Genomic DNA, 17,833 nt, shown 5'->3' on the forward strand with positions numbered 1-17,833 from the left:
TCAGGAGGCCCCCATCCTTCAGGCATTAGGATCCAGGGCAGCTGAGATCCCCCAGGCAGCCTGCGGTCACTTCCTTGCAAAGGCACAGTTGAGTGAGGGAGTAACTCCTGCTTTAGGAAGGGACAAAGCTGAGGTGGAGGCTTCTTGGGACCTAAGAGAGTCCCTGCTTGGTGGCGGTGACTCAGACAAGGGGCTAAGGCTGAGGGGGTGGCCATGGGCCTTGACAAAGGTGGCCAAGGCCACAGCCCCACACAAGTGTCAGACTGGCTGAGGGGCTGTGCAAAGTGAACATTTAAGGACACAGCTGACCATGTTTACAGGAACCTTTGCTACGGGCTCTAAGTTACATTAGTTTTGTCTTCTCCCTATGTCCCCACCTCTAGGGCATATTTCCTCATCTCCAGCTGTCAAGACCTATCAGTTCCTCTGTTGAATTTATATATTCTACCCACTGAGTTAAAAACCCATGCCCTGGGGCATGAAAACAGTTCCACATTCTTGACTCCCTATGGGGCAAGGAGTTTGGGTGGGAATGGGCTGGGCAGGGCTTTGAGGCAAGTCTCAGCTGGCCCATTCCTGCTTCTCTGCTCTCCGTCTGCCTCCTGTCACCCTCCCTGATGGCAGAAAACAGCACCATATAATGACATCACAGTCTGAATTTCTAACCTGGTGAGATCATCTGACAGAACTGCTAGTTTCATGTCTGAGAAGCTGGAGACCAGAGATGGTCTGACCCGGGGACAGTGGTTCTGGGTCCACACGGCCACCCTCTCCTTGTGAGACATTGCACAGGCTGTTTTCTGCTCCAGGCCTCAGTTTTGTCATCTGTAAGATAAAGAGGGTTATTTTATATGAACTGAGAACAGCATGGGCTCAGGGGCTGTGTGGTGTCTTCTGAGAGCCTCTGAGCCTGCTGTCAGGTCAGAATTCTCACTCTGTACCTTCAACACTGGCAAGTCCTGTCTCTTCTCAAAGCTTCAGTTTCCTCTTCTACCAAAACAGGCATGTAGTAAACTCATGATAAATTATTATTATTGTATTATTATATTTATTATTATTTATAACAATATTGTTATTATTAAGTTTTTGTATTACTATACAATCTCTAGCACCATGCCTTCGACCCTGCAGGGCTGTCAGTGGCCTCCACCACCTCAGCCCGCATTCCAGCCACAGCTCGGCAGGGGATGCAGAGAGAGGGTGGGGCCCTGACAGATACTCTCCGTCCACAGTTCTGCATGTGGAAGATGGTGATTGGGGCAGATGTAAGGCCAGGTCCGCTGCCGCTCTGCTGCCCGAGGCTTCCTGCTAGAGCATGGAGATGGCAGTGCCTGAGTCACTTCCTAGGGCTGCCTCCACCCCAGCTCGGGCTCCCAGACGGGTCTGAGGGTGTCGTCCAGGAGGAAGAGGACCGTGGGTGGGAGAAAGGCAGGGTGGCCAGGCATGAACTTTACAGAGCATGTGGTGAGCCCCAGACCCCCAGAGAAAGTTGAGCCGAGTGTTCAGTGGCCTGTAGGTGCCCTGGACTGTGTTTCCGTTGTGTATCAACCTGCTGTCCTGACCCTCTGCCCCAGGACTGTGCCACAGGCTGTTTAATGGGCTGACCTGTCCAGGGAAGCTCCCAACTCCGAGCATTAGCCCCTTGACCCTCTTTGGCTCCATGTCAGCGACCTGGGGTCTGGTTTGCCTGCCTTCTCCCATCTCATGAGGTACCTTGCCCTGGGGGGCCAGTAAACTGGGAAGGACACAGCCTGCACAGCAATGCTTGGCCCGAGACCAGTCCCACTGCACTTCATGCAGCGCTTCCCCTGCCCAACCACTGACCCGCATCTCCACCATGACCCAGGGAGGAGCTGCGCTTTCTCAGGGCAGCTGGCCGCTAATCTGCCTGGTTGCGGCTGGGAGAGGGCACTCAGGTGCAGAGACTCCCAGGGACAAGGTGGCTGCCTTGTTAGCCCCTCAGCATTGTCGCCGCCTCAGGAAGGTTCTGGCTGCCTGCCCGGAGGACCCTCTGGGTTGAATGATGCCCAGTAGGGTCTCTTGTGTCCCAGGGGTCCTCCGGCTAGCCGTCCTCCTCTTTTTGAGCAAGCCAAAGGCACGTGGGTTTGTTTTTATAGAAATCTCTGCTCAGGAGGCAGGAAAAGGGGAGGACAAGTAGGGGAGACACAGAACAGGGAGGAAAGGTAAGAGGAAGGAGAAAAGAAAGGGCTCTGTAAGGATGGATGGTGTCAGGGTGCTTGCCCATCCCAGACTGTTGGGAGCATGGAGCTCTGGGGAGCTGGCGCTTCTTCTTCTTCTGGTTATAAAAGGTCAGGGCCAGAGCTCCTCAGATATCAGCCAGGCCAACCACTGAGGACCTTGAGGGGCTAGAAACCCAGTTCCAGACCCCACTGCAGGCCCTTTCACACCTTCTCTTTCTCGTGTCCAAGCCGCAAGACGGTTCCAGGGCTGCGGCCCAGGGTGCAAGGTGACTCTGCAGGGTCTGGCCAGGAGCCCTGCATGGGGAACACAGAGGGCAGGTGAGGACCAGGTATTTTTCCTGATAGCCCTGCACGGTCCTTTCACCTGGGTCTAAAGTAGCTACAACCCCAAACTCATGAAGGTACTGACACGCCACATGCCTACAGGGGCTCCGATGTCAGGCAAAGCTGCCCTTGACAAGAACACTGAGCCCTGTGTTTACTAAACAAACCCTGTCCTCTCAGTAGGGCAACATAATTTAAACCAGCTTCGTCGCAATGTGATTAGGTTTTAAAGATGCACATATGTGCTATGCATTCCTTCATCTGAAAGCAGTAAACAATAATACACACTCACAGCGGACCACTTTGGAAAGTCAACAAAAAACTTTCCCATCCCTGACATCGATTATCTCTGTGAGCTCTAGCTACAGGGGAGAAAAGTGGGTCAGAAGAGAGGAGACTGGGGGTTCTTGGACACACACCTCCCTGCCCTCTTTCCCAGCCTCCTCCCTGCCCCTTCTGGAATGCTGCAGCCACATGGAAACCACAGGGAACAGTTGGGGCTTTTTATAATCTTTATTTGTTAACAGCTCAGGCTATTTTTCTTCCATGCTGCAAGAGATGCCAATGCCTCATGAAAAAGTTGTGAAAAAAAAAAACAAGTCTATTTTGGGGTGATCAGCCTCCTCAGAGCTTCTCACTTATATCTCCATGGGGCTCCAGGAAAGCGCCTGCCCCCTCTCCCAAGGTCTACAGCTTGCTTGAAGTGTGGGATCTTGGGCCTGGATGCATAGCCAAGAGGTGCATTTTTGACCCCCATCTTTTAACTTTTCTGCCTGTAAAACAGGGCAGAAGTAACACCACCGAGGTTCTTTCTGCTCTAGGCCTGCGGGGTGGTGGCTTCTGGAGCACTACCCTGAGAAGCAACATCCCAGGAGCTCTGAGGTGGAGCATGCATTTCGCCCATGGCATTCGTGGTGGTACTTGCAGCTCCTTAAAGACATAGCCAAAAAGTGCCCATGTTCCTCAGCTTCAAAGCTGCAGAATGTATTTCATGGGGCCCCAGCCAGCTATGGGCTTCCTCAGAGGCAGGACCAGGGGAGAAGGGCTTGGGTTGAGTGGGCAAAGGGGTCTGCATGCTCAGACCTCCTACGACAGGGCTGGTTGCAGCCTGCCCAGACCAGCCTGGGAGTAGATTCTCAATTCCCGCTTTGAGCAGCACTGCCAGCTGCACAGTGTGGCTGTAGGAAGGCTGCGAGGAGCTGGCCAGCCTCTGAGGATCCCAAGCAGAGTTCTCACTTGTGTTCCCTTCACTGCCTCCCCTGGTCTTCCTTTTCTCAGAAGACCCACTGGGCACCGGGGCCAAGGGAGGCCTCGGATTTCCGGTCCTGGTAGTTAGACCCTCCTAGCCTCGGCCCATGCTCTCTATGCTGTCTGCTCTCCATTGGCAGACCATATGGCATAGGCCCGAGTGTGAGCTGGGTCCCCTTTGCACAGGGCGCTAAGCTAGGCATGGGAGGGGCAGCAGGTGGAAGTGGAGGAGGAGTTAGAGGGATCGTAGGATCTCTGACCTTAGCCCTGGAAGGGGTCATGAGATGATCAGCCAGCCAGCCCCTGTCTTTGAGCAAATAATATTGTTACATCTGTGGCATACCAGAGAGATCAGGTAGCTTGCCCAAATCACACAGCCTGTCTCTGATGGCGGGGAGACTAGAACCAAGGTCAGCACCAACTGGTGCAATGGCTTCTCCTCTGCTTGGGTTTCTATTCATTCTGGGCTCTTGGGGCTGCTGTTGCCCACATCCCTGCCCACCCCAGGCTTGAGGCCTCCTTTTCCCTTGGCTTTTTCCCCCTTGTTGACATCGTGCTCCTGGGCGACTGTCGCAGAGATGCCTTCTCATTACCCTGTAATGACACAATGCTAACAGAGTCCGGCTGGCGTCTTGATCATTCTCTCCTGAAATTCTAGAATTTTCTTTAGTTAAACTAGTCTTAAGATTGTGACTATTTAAAGGAGCTGAAGGTAGGAGCACTGCAGAATTAGATTTTCTCTGTGTTTCTTACCAGTTGTCTAATCCCTACCTTTCGTCCCCAAAATACTTCTTTCTTTCATTCTCAGCATTGGCGGCCACCAGCTGATATTTTGCTGAGTCCCAATATGAGTCATGAGCTGCTCCAATGGCCAAAAAAATATAGGCCTTCCATGCTAGGAACCCATATCAGATGTCAGTGCTAGAATGAACCCTGGAGGTCACTTGACCCAAACTTTGTGCATGAGCCAGCCAAGGCCCTGGGAGCAGGTATGATGTCCAATGTCACACAGCTGCATGAGGACAGAGTCCAGGCCTTCTGACAGACAATGGACAGCTCTTTCCAAATTAGCAAACCAGTACGGAATGTGCAGGTGCCTGCAACATGGTTTGGCCCACGACCCCTGTGCTTGGTTGGCCCTCAAGTAGTCCCTGGACTCCCTGGGGTGGCCTCTGTCTTTAGGCTGAGTGTCCCAGCCTGCCGGGCCTGGACACCAGGAGCCAGGCTCCTGTCCTGGGTAGGCCCCTCCACCTGGGCTGGTGGAGCTGGCCATATCTCCTGGGTAACTCTCTTATTCTTTCTTTCTTCCTGTATTTTTTTTTTACTCCTGTCTCCCCTGTCCGGCCTGATTCCCCTCTGTCCAGCCCAATCAGGAGCCTGGCTGGAGTACAGAACAATGGCAGCCCGAAGAAAAGGCCGGTACACCCTGTGGAAGACCTCTCTGGACAGCATGTGAGTAGCCACTGGGTGATGTCAACTCCCCTCCCAGGTTCCCCACTGTTATCCATCCATCAGGCCTTTATTGAGTACCTAGAGAACTTGTTGCCAGACCAGCACAAAAGATACTTTTTTGAATAAGTATAGTCCTGTCCCTAAAGAGTTTTCAGTAATGTGAGGGAGAGAGATCCAATGATAGAGCACTGTGATTGGAATTATATAGAGCAGGAACTCAGGCTTTGTAAAGGGTATTCATGGAAGACTCCCTGGAGGAAGTGACATCTAGGCTGAGATCTGAAGGATGAGTAAGCATTATCCAGGTGAAGAGCTGTCAGGATGAGGACCTGTTTGAGCAAAGGCCCAGAAGAGACCCATCCTCTTGTGGAGCCCTGAGCAAGGAGGCTGAGAGACCCTAGACTTTCCAGATTTGGCCTCTTCATCCTTTTGCTCTTGGCTGGTTCTGAACTCTGCCCCACACACAGGGTGGCAGCACCATGCACCCCAGAGTCTGCACAATGCTGGGCAGAGGGGCAGAGGTCAGTTACAAGGCCTGTGGGGTGGGCTTTGTAGAGGCTTAACTGCTTCTGGAGAGGGTTGGAGAGAAGAGGTTAGTAGCCTGCAAACAGTTGAAGCCTGGGCTGCCTGAGAAGCATATGGAGCATGCAGACTGGGGCACGGTGTGGCAAGAGGGGTGTGTGGGGCTTGGGCTGGCACCGGGGAGGCTTCAGAGCCACAGGGAAGCAGGGGCTTGGTGGCAGTGAACCTGCTGCATGGGCACCTTCCTGAGAACCAGGATGGAGAGTTCTCTCCCCAGATGAGGCCTCCTGCTCACAGGCTTCGGGAAAACAGTCCTACATGATGTCCTTGAGGAGGGTGGTTATGGGGAGAGATGGAGGGGGTGCCTTTTGGGGACACTTTATGCCAAGGGGTTTTTGTCCCTGGAAATGAGGGCTGTGGCGAGGGAAGAGATGTTGCTCCAAGCTGCCGGGAAGACCTCCAGCCGCAGCCAGGCACCGCCTGGGGGAGTCAGCCAGGCCAAGGCAGGGCACTGCCCAGCCCGACGGGGGAAGGGCGGCGTGGAAGCCCCCAGAGCCAGATACTGGGGAGTGGTGAGGAGGGCTGGTGCGTGAGTGTGCTTGTATCTGAGGGGAGGCAGAGAGAGAAAAAGGCAGGAGCCTTTCTGGAAAAATTTCCCACCCAGGCCTGACTTGAGAAGTAATATGAAGGGAAGAGAATGGACTCCCCAGGGCTGGGCTGGGAGGGGTGAGCTGAGGGCCAGGGCTAGGTGGGGAGGAGGCCGGCATCAGCCACCCTTGCGGCAGAGGCTGTGGCTGAAGCTTGGTGGTGGTCTGCCTGTCCAGCTGGTATTCTCCGGGTGCCCTGGGAGCTGCTCCCTGGGATAGGAAACCAGCGGGGGTCCTAGTAGGCTGGTCTGAGGGAGGGTCTGCAGAGGCACCAGACAACCCAGGGTAAACCATAGATGGGAGGGTTTGACAGGGAGAAATGGCCTGTGGGGGACAGGGGTGTGGCAACAATTGGTTTTGGAGGAGGAGGGGTTTGGGGGAACTATGAGAATAACAGAAGGATGACTGGGCTCTGACTGAGGATGCCTGAGAGGTGATGTGATTGGGAAGGACTTCGGTCTCAAGAAACCCTGAAAGGGGATTATGTACCGAAAGGTGGAGCAGGGATCAAGGCAACATTTTCCAGCAGGGCACCTGGCTCTGCCTGAGACAGCCTACTGAACATGAGCAGGGTGTGCAACTTCTCCTGGCCCATCTAGCTTCAGCCTGGCTGTTCTCCAAAAAGGGAAGAAACACTGGGTGCTTAGCTGCAGGCCCAGAAGCCCCATGACTTCAGGTGGAGTGCTCTGCACTCACTGGGCCGGGCCTGCTGCCCGGATGTATGAACGGTGAGGCCTGTGTTCTGCATGCTGCTTTCTGGAGCTGAGCTGGGGGACAGGCCCTGCCCCCACCCACCCCAAACCCCAGGAACTCACACAGAGATCTCATGTATGCTTTCCTTTGGGGGCAGTCATCTTTGGCACACAGAGGATGGGATGAGGCTCTTCAGCGCCAAACATGTGGGAAGAACACACCTGTACATGGTTTAGTTTCTTCCCTAAGCATGTAGTCAAACCAATACTTCCTATTTTATGGAGCTTGAGTCCTATTAGAAGTGTGAAGTGGCACTCTGTTATCTTTAACCTCTTCCCCAGCTGCAGGTAGATTCAGAAGGAGGTGGGGAAGCATCCTCCACTAGTCAGGCCCTTACTGAATATGGGCCAGGCCAGAGACCAGGTTTATCACTGACACTTTAATGGGCAACTTCCAATTATGTACATTCATGGATGGGGGGGAGATGTGCTTCAGACAGCACAAAATTCATTTTTAATTAGTTTTTTGGGGGGTATTGGATTTCTCTTACCAATCACACTTAGCATAAACTAGTGGTCAAAATGGATTTGCGTTCTGGGAGCCCAAGCTGGAGGTGTGTTGGAGCAGGGTGGGAGGGAGCCATGTCCGTCTGGGCTCTAAAAATTGTCCATAGGTAATGGACAAGGAGGATAAAGCCAGTGTGAGCTAACTACTGTAATTACTAGCACTCAAGACCATCTTTAAACCAACCTTGAATATGGAAGCTTCCTTTGGGGACCACTCACATTACAGATGCCATTCATAAGTATAACGTGTCTATTTCACAGAGGAGTAAATGGAGACAGAGTCCAAAGCTCCAGGCCTCGTGTCTTCATGGCATTTCTTCCAGAGGTCAGAAGATACTGGTGAAATCCGGTGGCAACGGATGGGGGTGGGACGGAAGTGGAGACTGCTGGAAAAGATGGAGGGGGAGAAGGCCGAGGTGGGTGACCCATACAAGGTGGTACAGGGACGCCCCACCCCAACCCTCACCCTCCCGCCCCAAATCGTTAAGTGCCACGGCAATCCGAGGTATAGGCTTAGCTTCAGGGGTGGCGGTGGAGGGAGGAAGACCCCCAGGAGCCAGGAAAGCTCCAAGCCAGCAAACGGCTTGTACGGAAACGCTGCCTTCCTCTCTTCCCGGGCAAGTAAGTGGTGGAGGCCTGGGTTTAAAGAACTCGGAGAAAATGTCGAGCCTCCTTCCCTATATCGCATCCTTTCCAGGGCTGATTAGGTTGCCTCTCAAGGGTTCTTTCCCAGCCTCCCGGAGGAAACGGGAAAAAACCCCGTGGGGGTCCAGCTAGGCTCTGCGCCTCACCAGGCAGAGGGATGTGAACGGGCACCTGGGCAGCCGAGACCCTCCCTGCAGCTTCCCCGCAGGTGGCGGAGGTCACGCGGAAAGGAGCGAACCCCGCCGCGGGGCGGGGCCGCGGAGACGTCCAATCTCCTTCTTTCCCCGCCCTCTCCCCACCCCCCGACCCCTTTCCACCAACGGGGCGCCGCGGTGGGCGGTGCCTGTCACGGTACCAGTCCCGGCTGCGATTTTTTCCCCCTGCTTTTCCTCCCCTTCTTCTTTTTTTTCCCTTTCGTTTTTTGTGAATGAAAAAAGGAGGTCGCGAGCGGTCCCCGGGACTGCAGCGCTAGGCGTCTTCGCGGCCGCGCCTCCGGAGCGCGCCGGGCGCGCAGCAGCGGCGGCCTCGCCCTCGGCTCCGCTCCAGCACCCGCCGCCAGCCTCCGCAGCCCGAGGAACCGCCGCGGCGCGGCCCAGCAGTCCGAGGTCCGAGCAGCGGCGCGCAGCCCGGCTCCGCCGCGCCTCCATGACATTGGGCGCCCGGGGCGTGGGGAGATGCTGATCCGGAAGAGGCAGTGGCTGCAGTGCCGCGCGCGCGGCCGCTCCGGGCCCGCAGCCCGCCTTGGGCTGCTGTGCCAGTTTCTGATCTAACGTGACCTGCCCGGGCCCGGAGCCGTAGCGACAGCAGCGGCGGTAGCAGTCGCGCCGCGACGCCGGCATCGTCCTAACTTGCGCGCACGGAGTGACCCCAGACTTTTCACTAAAATGAGCGTGCTTAGCAGGAAGAGATGTGTTCCTTACGGTAGAAATTACCCCGTCACATGTAGTGGTGTAAGTAAATGATTAATTTCTGTTACAGCCGGGTTGCAAGCAGCCTCTGGAAACGCGCCGCGGAGCCCTCCCGGCCTGTCTGCGCCCCTCCTGACTTTCTCTAGGCCCCCGCTCTTCCCTTGGCCATAAAGCTTTGGCTGCTGAGTCCTTAGGGGGCGGGGGACTAGCCTTTTCCAGGTTTTTCTAGGGAGGGGATGATGACTTGATTGCTTTGGTGTGTCGTGGCTCTTCCCCTCCCCATCTTAAAATTTTTTAGAGTGTGTGTGTGTGCAGAGCAGCGTGTCAGGGAAAAAGGTGCAGAGTGGTGGGAATGTTTCCGTTAAAAACCAGTGGAATATGGGTGTTGTAGTTGGTGTTCCTGAGGTGTTTCAACCCAACTCCATTGCAGTGGGTGCAGCTGAGTTCTGACAAACTACTGAGAAAAATTCTTAGCGTTGTTTTTGGGTGTTTGAGAAGGTTTGTTCTGTGTTTAGGCTTGCATTTTTTGTTAATAGGACCATTTAAGATCCCTTTGGGCCCTGCTGCTCATTGGATCTGCAGGGAGTTTCATCTCTGTTGTTCCTCCGGTATTACAGTGTCAGCGGCCCGGGTGGGAGCCGCCTTTAATTGGTAGGCCACCCTCTCTGCTCTTCTCTTCCTGAGTCTCCCTGTCCATTCTCCTTGATTTTTACCTTCATTTTCCCGATATTCCTCTTTTTCTCATTTTGTAAGATGCAGGATGTGGGATATTGGTTGCTAGGAGACAAGTCAGGCTCCCAGGGAGATTCTATGGTTTCCTTGACAACCAGACTAGGGCAGCCACAGAAGAACAAGGCTCCTATCAGCTGTGGGAGGGAAAGGGGGCTTTTCTGGGTTCTGCAGAGTGTGTGTAGGGGGTTGCGGGGGCGGGACTGGGAGCCCAGAAGGGTTGTAGCTAATCTGAGCGCACCTTGTGTTTTGGCCTGGCCTGAGTACAAAGAGCTGAGAGAGCTGTGGTCAGGAGGCTGTTTCTGGAGGGGGGACAGGGATTGTGGGATGGGGTGGGGTGGGGAGGGAGCATCTCGGTGACTCCAGGATCATTGAAGGAGAGGAGTGAATGGGGTTTGTGATGTCCCGGGGAGGGTGGCAGGGAAACCATAGTTCATGGAGGTCAGTCAGGAGGCTCAGAAGGAATAGGAGTGAGGCAATTGTACGGAAAAATCTAGAGTCATTGAAGGAGAGGGTGCCAGAAGGATAGAGGAAGTTGAGAAGCTCATTGAGTGGTTTGTGTCATCATACATCAGCAATGATACTGTAAAGTAGCAATATTTTAGAGAGAAAATTATATTACTGTTGGCATTGGCACTCTGTCTCTCTCCAGTGTAGAGGATTCTTGTTTGAGGCAGGCCCGATTAGACTAAGAGTTCTGCTGGCTTAATTGGGCCAGTCTGTGTCTTAAAGAGAGAGATGATTGTACATACAGATATGTAATCTAGCATTATATAATACCACATTATATAAGATGACAGATACCTCCTTTCAGCCCAGTCTCTCTTGGCACAAATTCACCAAGATTCAGGAGACTTTCTTCTAAAGTCCTCATACCCATTTTCCAGAAGGTCATACTGATTCTCAGAGAAGTGAAGTGATTGGCCTTTTCCAGTGATGTTTGCCAGTCGGGCAGCTGGGATGGGAGTGGATGAGAGTGATAAAAATGGGACAGTAAAGGACAGCGCGGGAGGCGGCAGGGGCAGCTGGGGACCGGGTGGGGAGGCGCCGCTCAGCCTGAGCAGCACCCAGCAGGTCTGCCGTCCAAACTCACAGCAGTTCTGGCTGCTCCTACTTGTTGGTCGGCTGTCCTCCACTTAACCCCAAGTGCATAAGGTGCGCATGAGGGTTTTAATCATAAAGTTGCTGATCTCTGACCAGTGCTGCTCTGCTGGTATTCCGGCATCCTTCTTGCCATCCAGAAACTCCTGGATTTAAAATCTAATGCCTCCTCCAGACCTTCTCATCCCCCCTTCTGCCTACACACCTACATGCCATTAGAATATAAATTTGAGAAGGAAGTTCTGTTGGCTAGGGGGTTTTTCTCTTTCTCCTACAGCTCTACATAATTATATTTGGGATTCTGTCTGCTTTGTTCATTAATCGATAAAACAGAAACTAAAATCCAGATGATTCCTTCCAGTGTTGGTGCATCCTCCGAGCTGTCTGACTTGAGATCAGGAACTGTCAAAGTGGGGTTCCCAGTCCTCAGCTCAGGAGGGGGAGTAGAGGAGGCAAGACAGGTGGTTTGAATAGTGATTGCCTCAGGGGAGGGCATGGAGGGAAGAAGGGAGAAGTAACGGTGCAGACAGCTGCCCTGGAGACTGGGGAGAGACCTGCGTGGAGACCCCTTGTTGTTCAGCGTCCAGATCCTGTAAAATTCCAGGAAGGAGGAGGCACTTGTCTCATTGAAAAGTCCTTGCTGCACTTTTTGCTTAGGTGACTGAGACACATCCATTTGCACAAATCCCAACTGCCCTCCTTACTTGGGTATTTCAGTTCTGCATTCCTGCATGCTGGCATCCGGTTACAGCCCAGCAGGAGTGGAGCTGCTCGGTCGCTGTAGGTGGCCTGGCCCTTGGGTTGGACGGCTTAGCAGCGAGGGCTCCTAAGCAGCCTCCAGGAGTCCTCTGAGCTCAACCTTCCTCAGCCTAGGAAGGATTCCTCCAGGTTGCTCCAGCCCCCGGCCAACTTCATGCACACAGAGAATGTGCACAGGGATAGGCAAGAACCCTGGCAAACCAAGCTTCCTAATAGTGCCCGCCCTGCACCTCCCCTTCCACCTCCCTTTAGTCCTTCCAGGAGATGGATGCCAACCGGGAGGCTTCCAGTAAAAGTCCCCAAGCCCTCAAGCTGAGGGCTCCCTCCTGGTGACAGATTTTTAAACCCTGCCATGACATTTTGACTACAGAAGAGCCATCCTTTTCTGTGCGTGGATGAACCACTTCCTCTCTGCCCAACACAGAAGGACATTGAGGCAAGCATTTGCCTAGAAACTCAGGCCCAAGTTTCTGGCTCTCTGCTTCCCTCAGGAACCCCATTACCTAGGCAGACAATTCAGCAAACATCCTTCCAGGAGGACCAGGTGTTTGGGGGCTTCCAGCCTGGGACTCCTCCTCCCCAGGAAGTGTCGAGAGGGGCATTCTTCTCTCTCCCAGGGGCCGGAGGCAGGGTGGTTGGCAGGCGGGCCTCAGGAGGGGCTGGGAAGGCCTGCTGACTATAGAGAGTGTGTGGCCAGGGCCACATACACCCCCACTGCCATCTCAGAACTAGGCCTGCAGCTGAATGAGCCACCCAGGCAATGTGACAGACCCAGAGGAGGGGAGGCGCTGCCAGATACATCCACCCACCCTCCCACCCGAGGGACCAGCAGGAAAATCTCTGGCGGCCCGTCCGTAAAGGGGGCTGGGTTAAAGGGTAGCCACAGGCAGGCTGGGGCTTAGAAATCCACAGCCTGAGAGGGAGAGGCAAAGGAGAGGCCAGGAGAGCCCCCACCCAGCTCCGACAAGTCCATTAGATTTGAAAGTGGCCCTGCCCCCAGGCATGCTGGGAAGGGGTGGGGACCTGGCCTGGACTCTGCTTCCCTCAGCTGTTTGTTCTGCTGCCACAGCCCTGCTCGCGGGAGGAGGAGAGCAGATGATGAGTGAGCTTCCCAGGCGGCCTCTTGTCTTTCGGAGAGTGTGGGGACAGGCCCTGGGCTGCCTCCTCCTGGCCTCTCACGGGCTGTCCCCATCCAGAAGCCCAGGTGGAGGATGGTGGCAACAGGAAGGAGACCAGCGGTTCGTCCGGGAGAACTGCTCCTCTCAGCCTGGATGGGGTCCTGTACCCTCAGGCCCCTGCGGAGCTGCCGCCCCGAAACCTGCCCACTCCCTTCTGTCCTCTCAAATGCTTCAAGACCCGCAGCCCCGGCTGGGGAGAGCTGGTGGCCTCGGCCCTGAGGGAGCGGGCGTGCCAAGCCATCCTGACTGCTTCTGTCCTCTCCCTCAGGTCCCAATTAATGGATTCTGACATGGATTATGAAAGGCCAAATGTAGAGACCATCAAGTGTGTTGTGGTGGGGGACAACGCCGTGGGCAAGACCAGGCTCATCTGTGCCCGGGCCTGCAATGCCACCCTCACCCAGTACCAGCTGCTCGCCACCCATGTGCCCACTGTTTGGGCCATCGACCAGTATCGGGTATGCCAGGAGGTAAGGCTGCAAGGCCACTCAGCTGGGGTCCACATCATGTATTGGGGCATCTTCCTAAGTCCCAGTGCCATGTCTTCAAGTGGGGTGTGGGCTGAGCTCACAGAAGCCCCTTGGGTGGGGTGCAGGCAGCTGAAGTGGAAGGCGCCCCTGGAGAGGGCTGAGGGGAGCCCACCCCAGGGAGGGGTCTTTGACCATCTGCCCTCTGCGTTTGCTTGGCCAAGCTGATGCCTGGGACCCAAGCTTTGCCTGGAGCACAGCATCTTGTGCAGTCACAGTCCCCATAATGGGGAGCACCAGTGGGGGTTGGGGGACTTTGAGAGCTGAGAGGAGGAAAGAAGCTGCCGCTAACACCAAAAGCTCAGAGGCTCGTAGATGTAGGATTTGCGGGGAAAGTTAGGAGCAGGGCAGGCTCCTGTGGAGACCCCTTCCGTACCTGCAGTAATCTGCCTTCTTAGTCTGCTGCCTCTGTCCAGCCTAGAGGCTTCCCTTGTGAGTGAGTGTACAGAGATGGCACCTGGATCAAAGCGTTGGGCAGCCCACACAGGAGGAGGAGCTAGCTCTGTCCCTCCTCCACCATGCTGCCAGGGACCATGAGCGGGGAGCAGGCTACACCCCGGGCTGACATGTAGGGGCCCCTAGAACTGTTGCCCTTGGTTCCCACCCCTCCCTGCCTGTCCTCTGCAGGTGTTGGAACGCTCCCGAGATGTGGTAGATGATGTCAGTGTCTCCCTCCGCCTCTGGGACACTTTTGGAGACCACCACAAAGACCGTCGCTTTGCTTATGGGAGGTAGGGCAGGCCTCTGGCTGCCTGCAGGGAGCCAGGTGGGTGGGGTTGCCCACTGACCCAAGGAATGGAGCCACCCTGTGAAATTTACACTGGAGGAAGGAGCAGAGAAATCAGCATGGCAGACTCTCAAAGGGGAGGCAGCCCAGGGTGATGGAAGGAACTGGATTTGAGATCAGGAAGCCTGGTTTGAGTCCTAGACCTGCTACCTACTAGCTCTGTGAATCTGAGCCATTAGAGGAACTGTTCTAAGATTTTTCTCAGCTGTGAAATGGTAAAAATGGTAATTTTGAGCTCACAAGAGAGCCATGAGGTCAAAATGAGTCATTGAAAACTCTAACATGTCTAAATTAGAGGTATATACATGAGAGTTCTCATTATTATATGTTTTGTATAAGATGTGAGCAGATACATAAGATGGGTGGGGTCTACAGTGTGTGTTGGGGGGTGGGCAGTACGTGTGTTCTTCATTCCAGGCGCAGGTAACTTACCACTAGGTTTCTCTGCTCATAACTTCACTCTCTCACTCCCAGATCTGATGTGGTAGTTCTGTGCTTCTCCATCGCCAACCCCAATTCCCTCCACCACGTCAAGACCATGTGGTACCCGGAAATCAAGCACTTCTGCCCCCGAGCACCTGTCATCTTGGTGGGCTGCCAGCTGGACCTGCGCTATGCCGACCTGGAGGCTGTCAATAGGGCCAGGCGACCCTTGGCTAGGTAGGGGGTGCTGGTGCCTAGGGCCAGGGGAAGGAGGAAGATGGAGGGGAGCACATCTCCATGGCTCCCTCTCAAGCCTGAGGGTTTCCACTGGGCTCTCCATGTCCCTCCATCTGAAGCAAGCTCATGTAGGAAGTCACAGGAGTTCTCAATCTTTCATTCACTCATTCACCCATCCTCCCCTCCATCCATCCATCTATCCATACATTCATCTGTTCCACACCATGTGGGCAATGCTGGGCTGAGCGCCATCAGGAGAGGAGAAAAGGAGGCAGTCTTTGCACAAGGGGCTCTTAATCTTGTGGGAGATGAACTCAGTATGTGAACACATTAAAAACCAATGTGGAACATTGCATGCTGACTCCCAGAGAGGTCGTTAGTGCTACCCCTGCTTTGAGCTGGGGAGATCCCCAGGGCCTGGCATAGATATGGCTGGCTTCCTGGGAGAAGAGGGGATTGGATGTGGGCCTTGAAGGACCGGTAGGATTTGGTCGGACAAAGAGGGGATAGAGATTCTGCGGAAATGAGCAGGGCAAGACTATGGCCAGGGACCAGATCCTGAGCATGAACCCTTGAGCCGGGTGAAGAACAGGCGAGGCCCTGGAGAGCTGCTTGTCCCGCCACCATGCTCCTCCCCAACATGAGTTTGATTTCCCTTCTTGAACTTGCCAGGCCCATCAAGCCCAACGAGATCCTGCCCCCAGAGAAGGGCCGAGAGGTGGCCAAGGAGCTGGGCATCCCCTACTACGAGACCAGCGTGGTAGCCCAGTTTGGCATCAAGGACGTCTTTGACAACGCCATCCGGGCCGCGCTCATCTCCCGCCGGCACCTGCAGTTCTGGAAGTCTCACCTCCGCAACGTGCAGCGGCCTCTGCTGCAGGCGCCTTTCCTGCCTCCCAAGCCTCCACCCCCTATCATTGTGGTGCCCGAGCCCCCCTCCAGCAGCGAGGAGTGCCCCGCCCACCTCCTGGAGGACCCGCTGTGCGCGGATGTCATCCTGGTGCTGCAGGAGCGGGTGCGCATCTTTGCCCACAAGATCTACCTCTCCACCTCCTCCTCCAAGTTCTACGACCTGTTCCTCATGGACCTGAGTGAGGGGGAGTTGGGGGGCCCCTCGGGGCCAGGCTCCCGCCCAGAGGACCAGCGGGGTCACCCTGACCAACATCACCACCACCACCACCACCACCACGGCCGGGATTTCCTGCTTCGGGCGGCCAGCTTTGACGTGTGTGAGAATGCGGAGGAGGGCGGGGGCTCGGGGCCTGTGGGGCTCCGGGCCTCCACCAGCGACGGGATCTTACGGGGCAATGGGACAGGGTACCTGCCGGGCCGGGGCCGAGTGCTCTCCTCCTGGAGCCGAGCTTTTGTGAGCATCCAGGAAGAGATGGCGGAAGATCCTCTGACCTACAAATCCCGGCTCATGGTGGTGGTAAAAATGGACAACTCCATCCAGCCAGGGCCCTTCCGGGCTGTTCTCAAGTACCTGTATACCGGAGAGCTGGATGAGAACGAGAGGGACCTCATGCACATTGCCCACATTGCGGAACTTCTGGAGGTCTTCGATCTGCGCATGATGGTGGCTAACATTCTCAACAACGAGGCCTTCATGAACCAGGAGATCACCAAGGCCTTCCATGTCCGCCGGACCAACCGAGTTAAGGAGTGCTTGGCAAAAGGCACCTTCTCAGGTACGGTCTTAGGAACCAGCTGCAGGAAGGCAGGGCACGGTCCTCCAAGCAGCCTTCCAGGGAGCCCGGGTTGGTCCCATTAGCCCTCTGAGTCTTCTCGGTGGCTGATGTCTTAGCTGTGGTGGCTCTGTTCCTGAGGCCTAGCACCCCAAACCTGAGAGCTTGGCCTCAGAGCATTCCATGGCTGTTGCTTCAGAAAGACACCATCGTTCGGGTGTAGTATCAAGCCTCGGGGTGGTTGTCCCACAGTCTTCATTCACCATGACCTCACATGATGCCTCTTCTCCCCCCTGACAGATGTGACCTTCATCTTGGATGATGGCACTATCAGCGCCCACAAGCCCCTGTTGATTTCCAGCTGTGACTGGATGGCTGCCATGTTCGGAGGGCCCTTTGTGGAGAGTTCCACCAGGGAGGTAAGGCTAGGATGCATATGGGTGGGGAGGAGAGAGACTTAACATATTCTGCACCTGAGGCATCTGTCATTCAATGGCACTTTCTTCAGCATCGACTGTGTGCTCACCACTGAGGGATGGGCCCAAGAGAAGTTTATGAGATGGTTTCCATAGCCAAGGATTTTACAGTGTACCAGGACAGGGAATTATAATAACATCCTAACGTTAGAATTTAGAAAACATTTTCAATACATTATCTGATGTATCACCCCACTCATGACTCTTACATGTAGCTTACAGTTCCTAATTTAAATGTAAGGAAAGTGAGGCCCTGAGAAGTGAGTGATGGGTGCAAAGTTGTATAATAGAAAGGAGAGATTAGGACTCCACCTTCTGATTCCTTGGCTCTATGCATTGTGCCTTGTTTTCTCCCAGACACCTGTGAAACAACTAGAAAAATTCGGTGTGTTCCTAATGGAATCCATCACTGTTTTAAAATGCAGATTTTATTATTATTGAGGTCTAATGAATCTACCAGATCAGGAGAAAATTGCCATGGAAAAGACATATGGTTATTTATACTGACAGATCTCAATAGGAGGGGGAGTGCATGTCCTGGGGCCCCACCCTGGGAAGCACCAGGGTGGATCAGGAGATAGCGGGAGCAAGGGGAACTGGGGGTGACAGTCCGTATTGTGGTTTCTCTGGGAAGGAACAGGCGAGGCAGGGTGAGCAGGTTTAGGATTGGCTGGCCTGAATGATTTCCCTGGCTCTGGGGCCCAGGGTTATTCAGAGTCATCTGG

General features: G+C 54.7%; 1 protein-coding gene and 1 long non-coding RNA gene across 3 annotated transcripts in view; one reads left to right on the forward strand and one right to left on the reverse strand.

The window, feature by feature from the left end:
* The window catches only part of RHOBTB2 (Rho related BTB domain containing 2), a 34,831-nt gene that overhangs the window by 687 nt on the left and 16,311 nt on the right, over positions 1-17,833 (forward strand). For both annotated transcript variants that reach the window (XR_005063026.2, XM_037024739.2), the window contains exons 2-7: positions 5,138-5,225; positions 13,242-13,443; positions 14,128-14,231; positions 14,762-14,947; positions 15,620-16,635; positions 16,933-17,051. Coding sequence is in view for 1 of the 2 variants with exons in the window: in XM_037024739.2 (XP_036880634.1) it covers positions 5,138-5,225; positions 13,242-13,443; positions 14,128-14,231; positions 14,762-14,947; positions 15,620-16,635; positions 16,933-17,051 (1,715 nt within the window). In the remaining variant the exon portion in view is untranslated. The remainder of the gene's footprint in view (positions 1-5,137; positions 5,226-13,241; positions 13,444-14,127; positions 14,232-14,761; positions 14,948-15,619; positions 16,636-16,932; positions 17,052-17,833) is intronic.
* Positions 1,163-9,244, reverse strand: LOC140848555 (uncharacterized). Its single transcript, XR_012129645.1, has 3 exons — positions 8,445-9,244; positions 7,838-8,039; positions 1,163-2,495 (listed from the first exon to the last, which is right to left on the reverse strand). It is a non-coding gene; the product is annotated as an uncharacterized lncRNA (long non-coding RNA).

The sequence above is a fragment of the Manis javanica genome, chromosome 3 (assembly GCF_040802235.1).
Source record: "Manis javanica isolate MJ-LG chromosome 3, MJ_LKY, whole genome shotgun sequence".
Classification (NCBI taxonomy): Eukaryota; Metazoa; Chordata; class Mammalia; order Pholidota; family Manidae; genus Manis; species Manis javanica.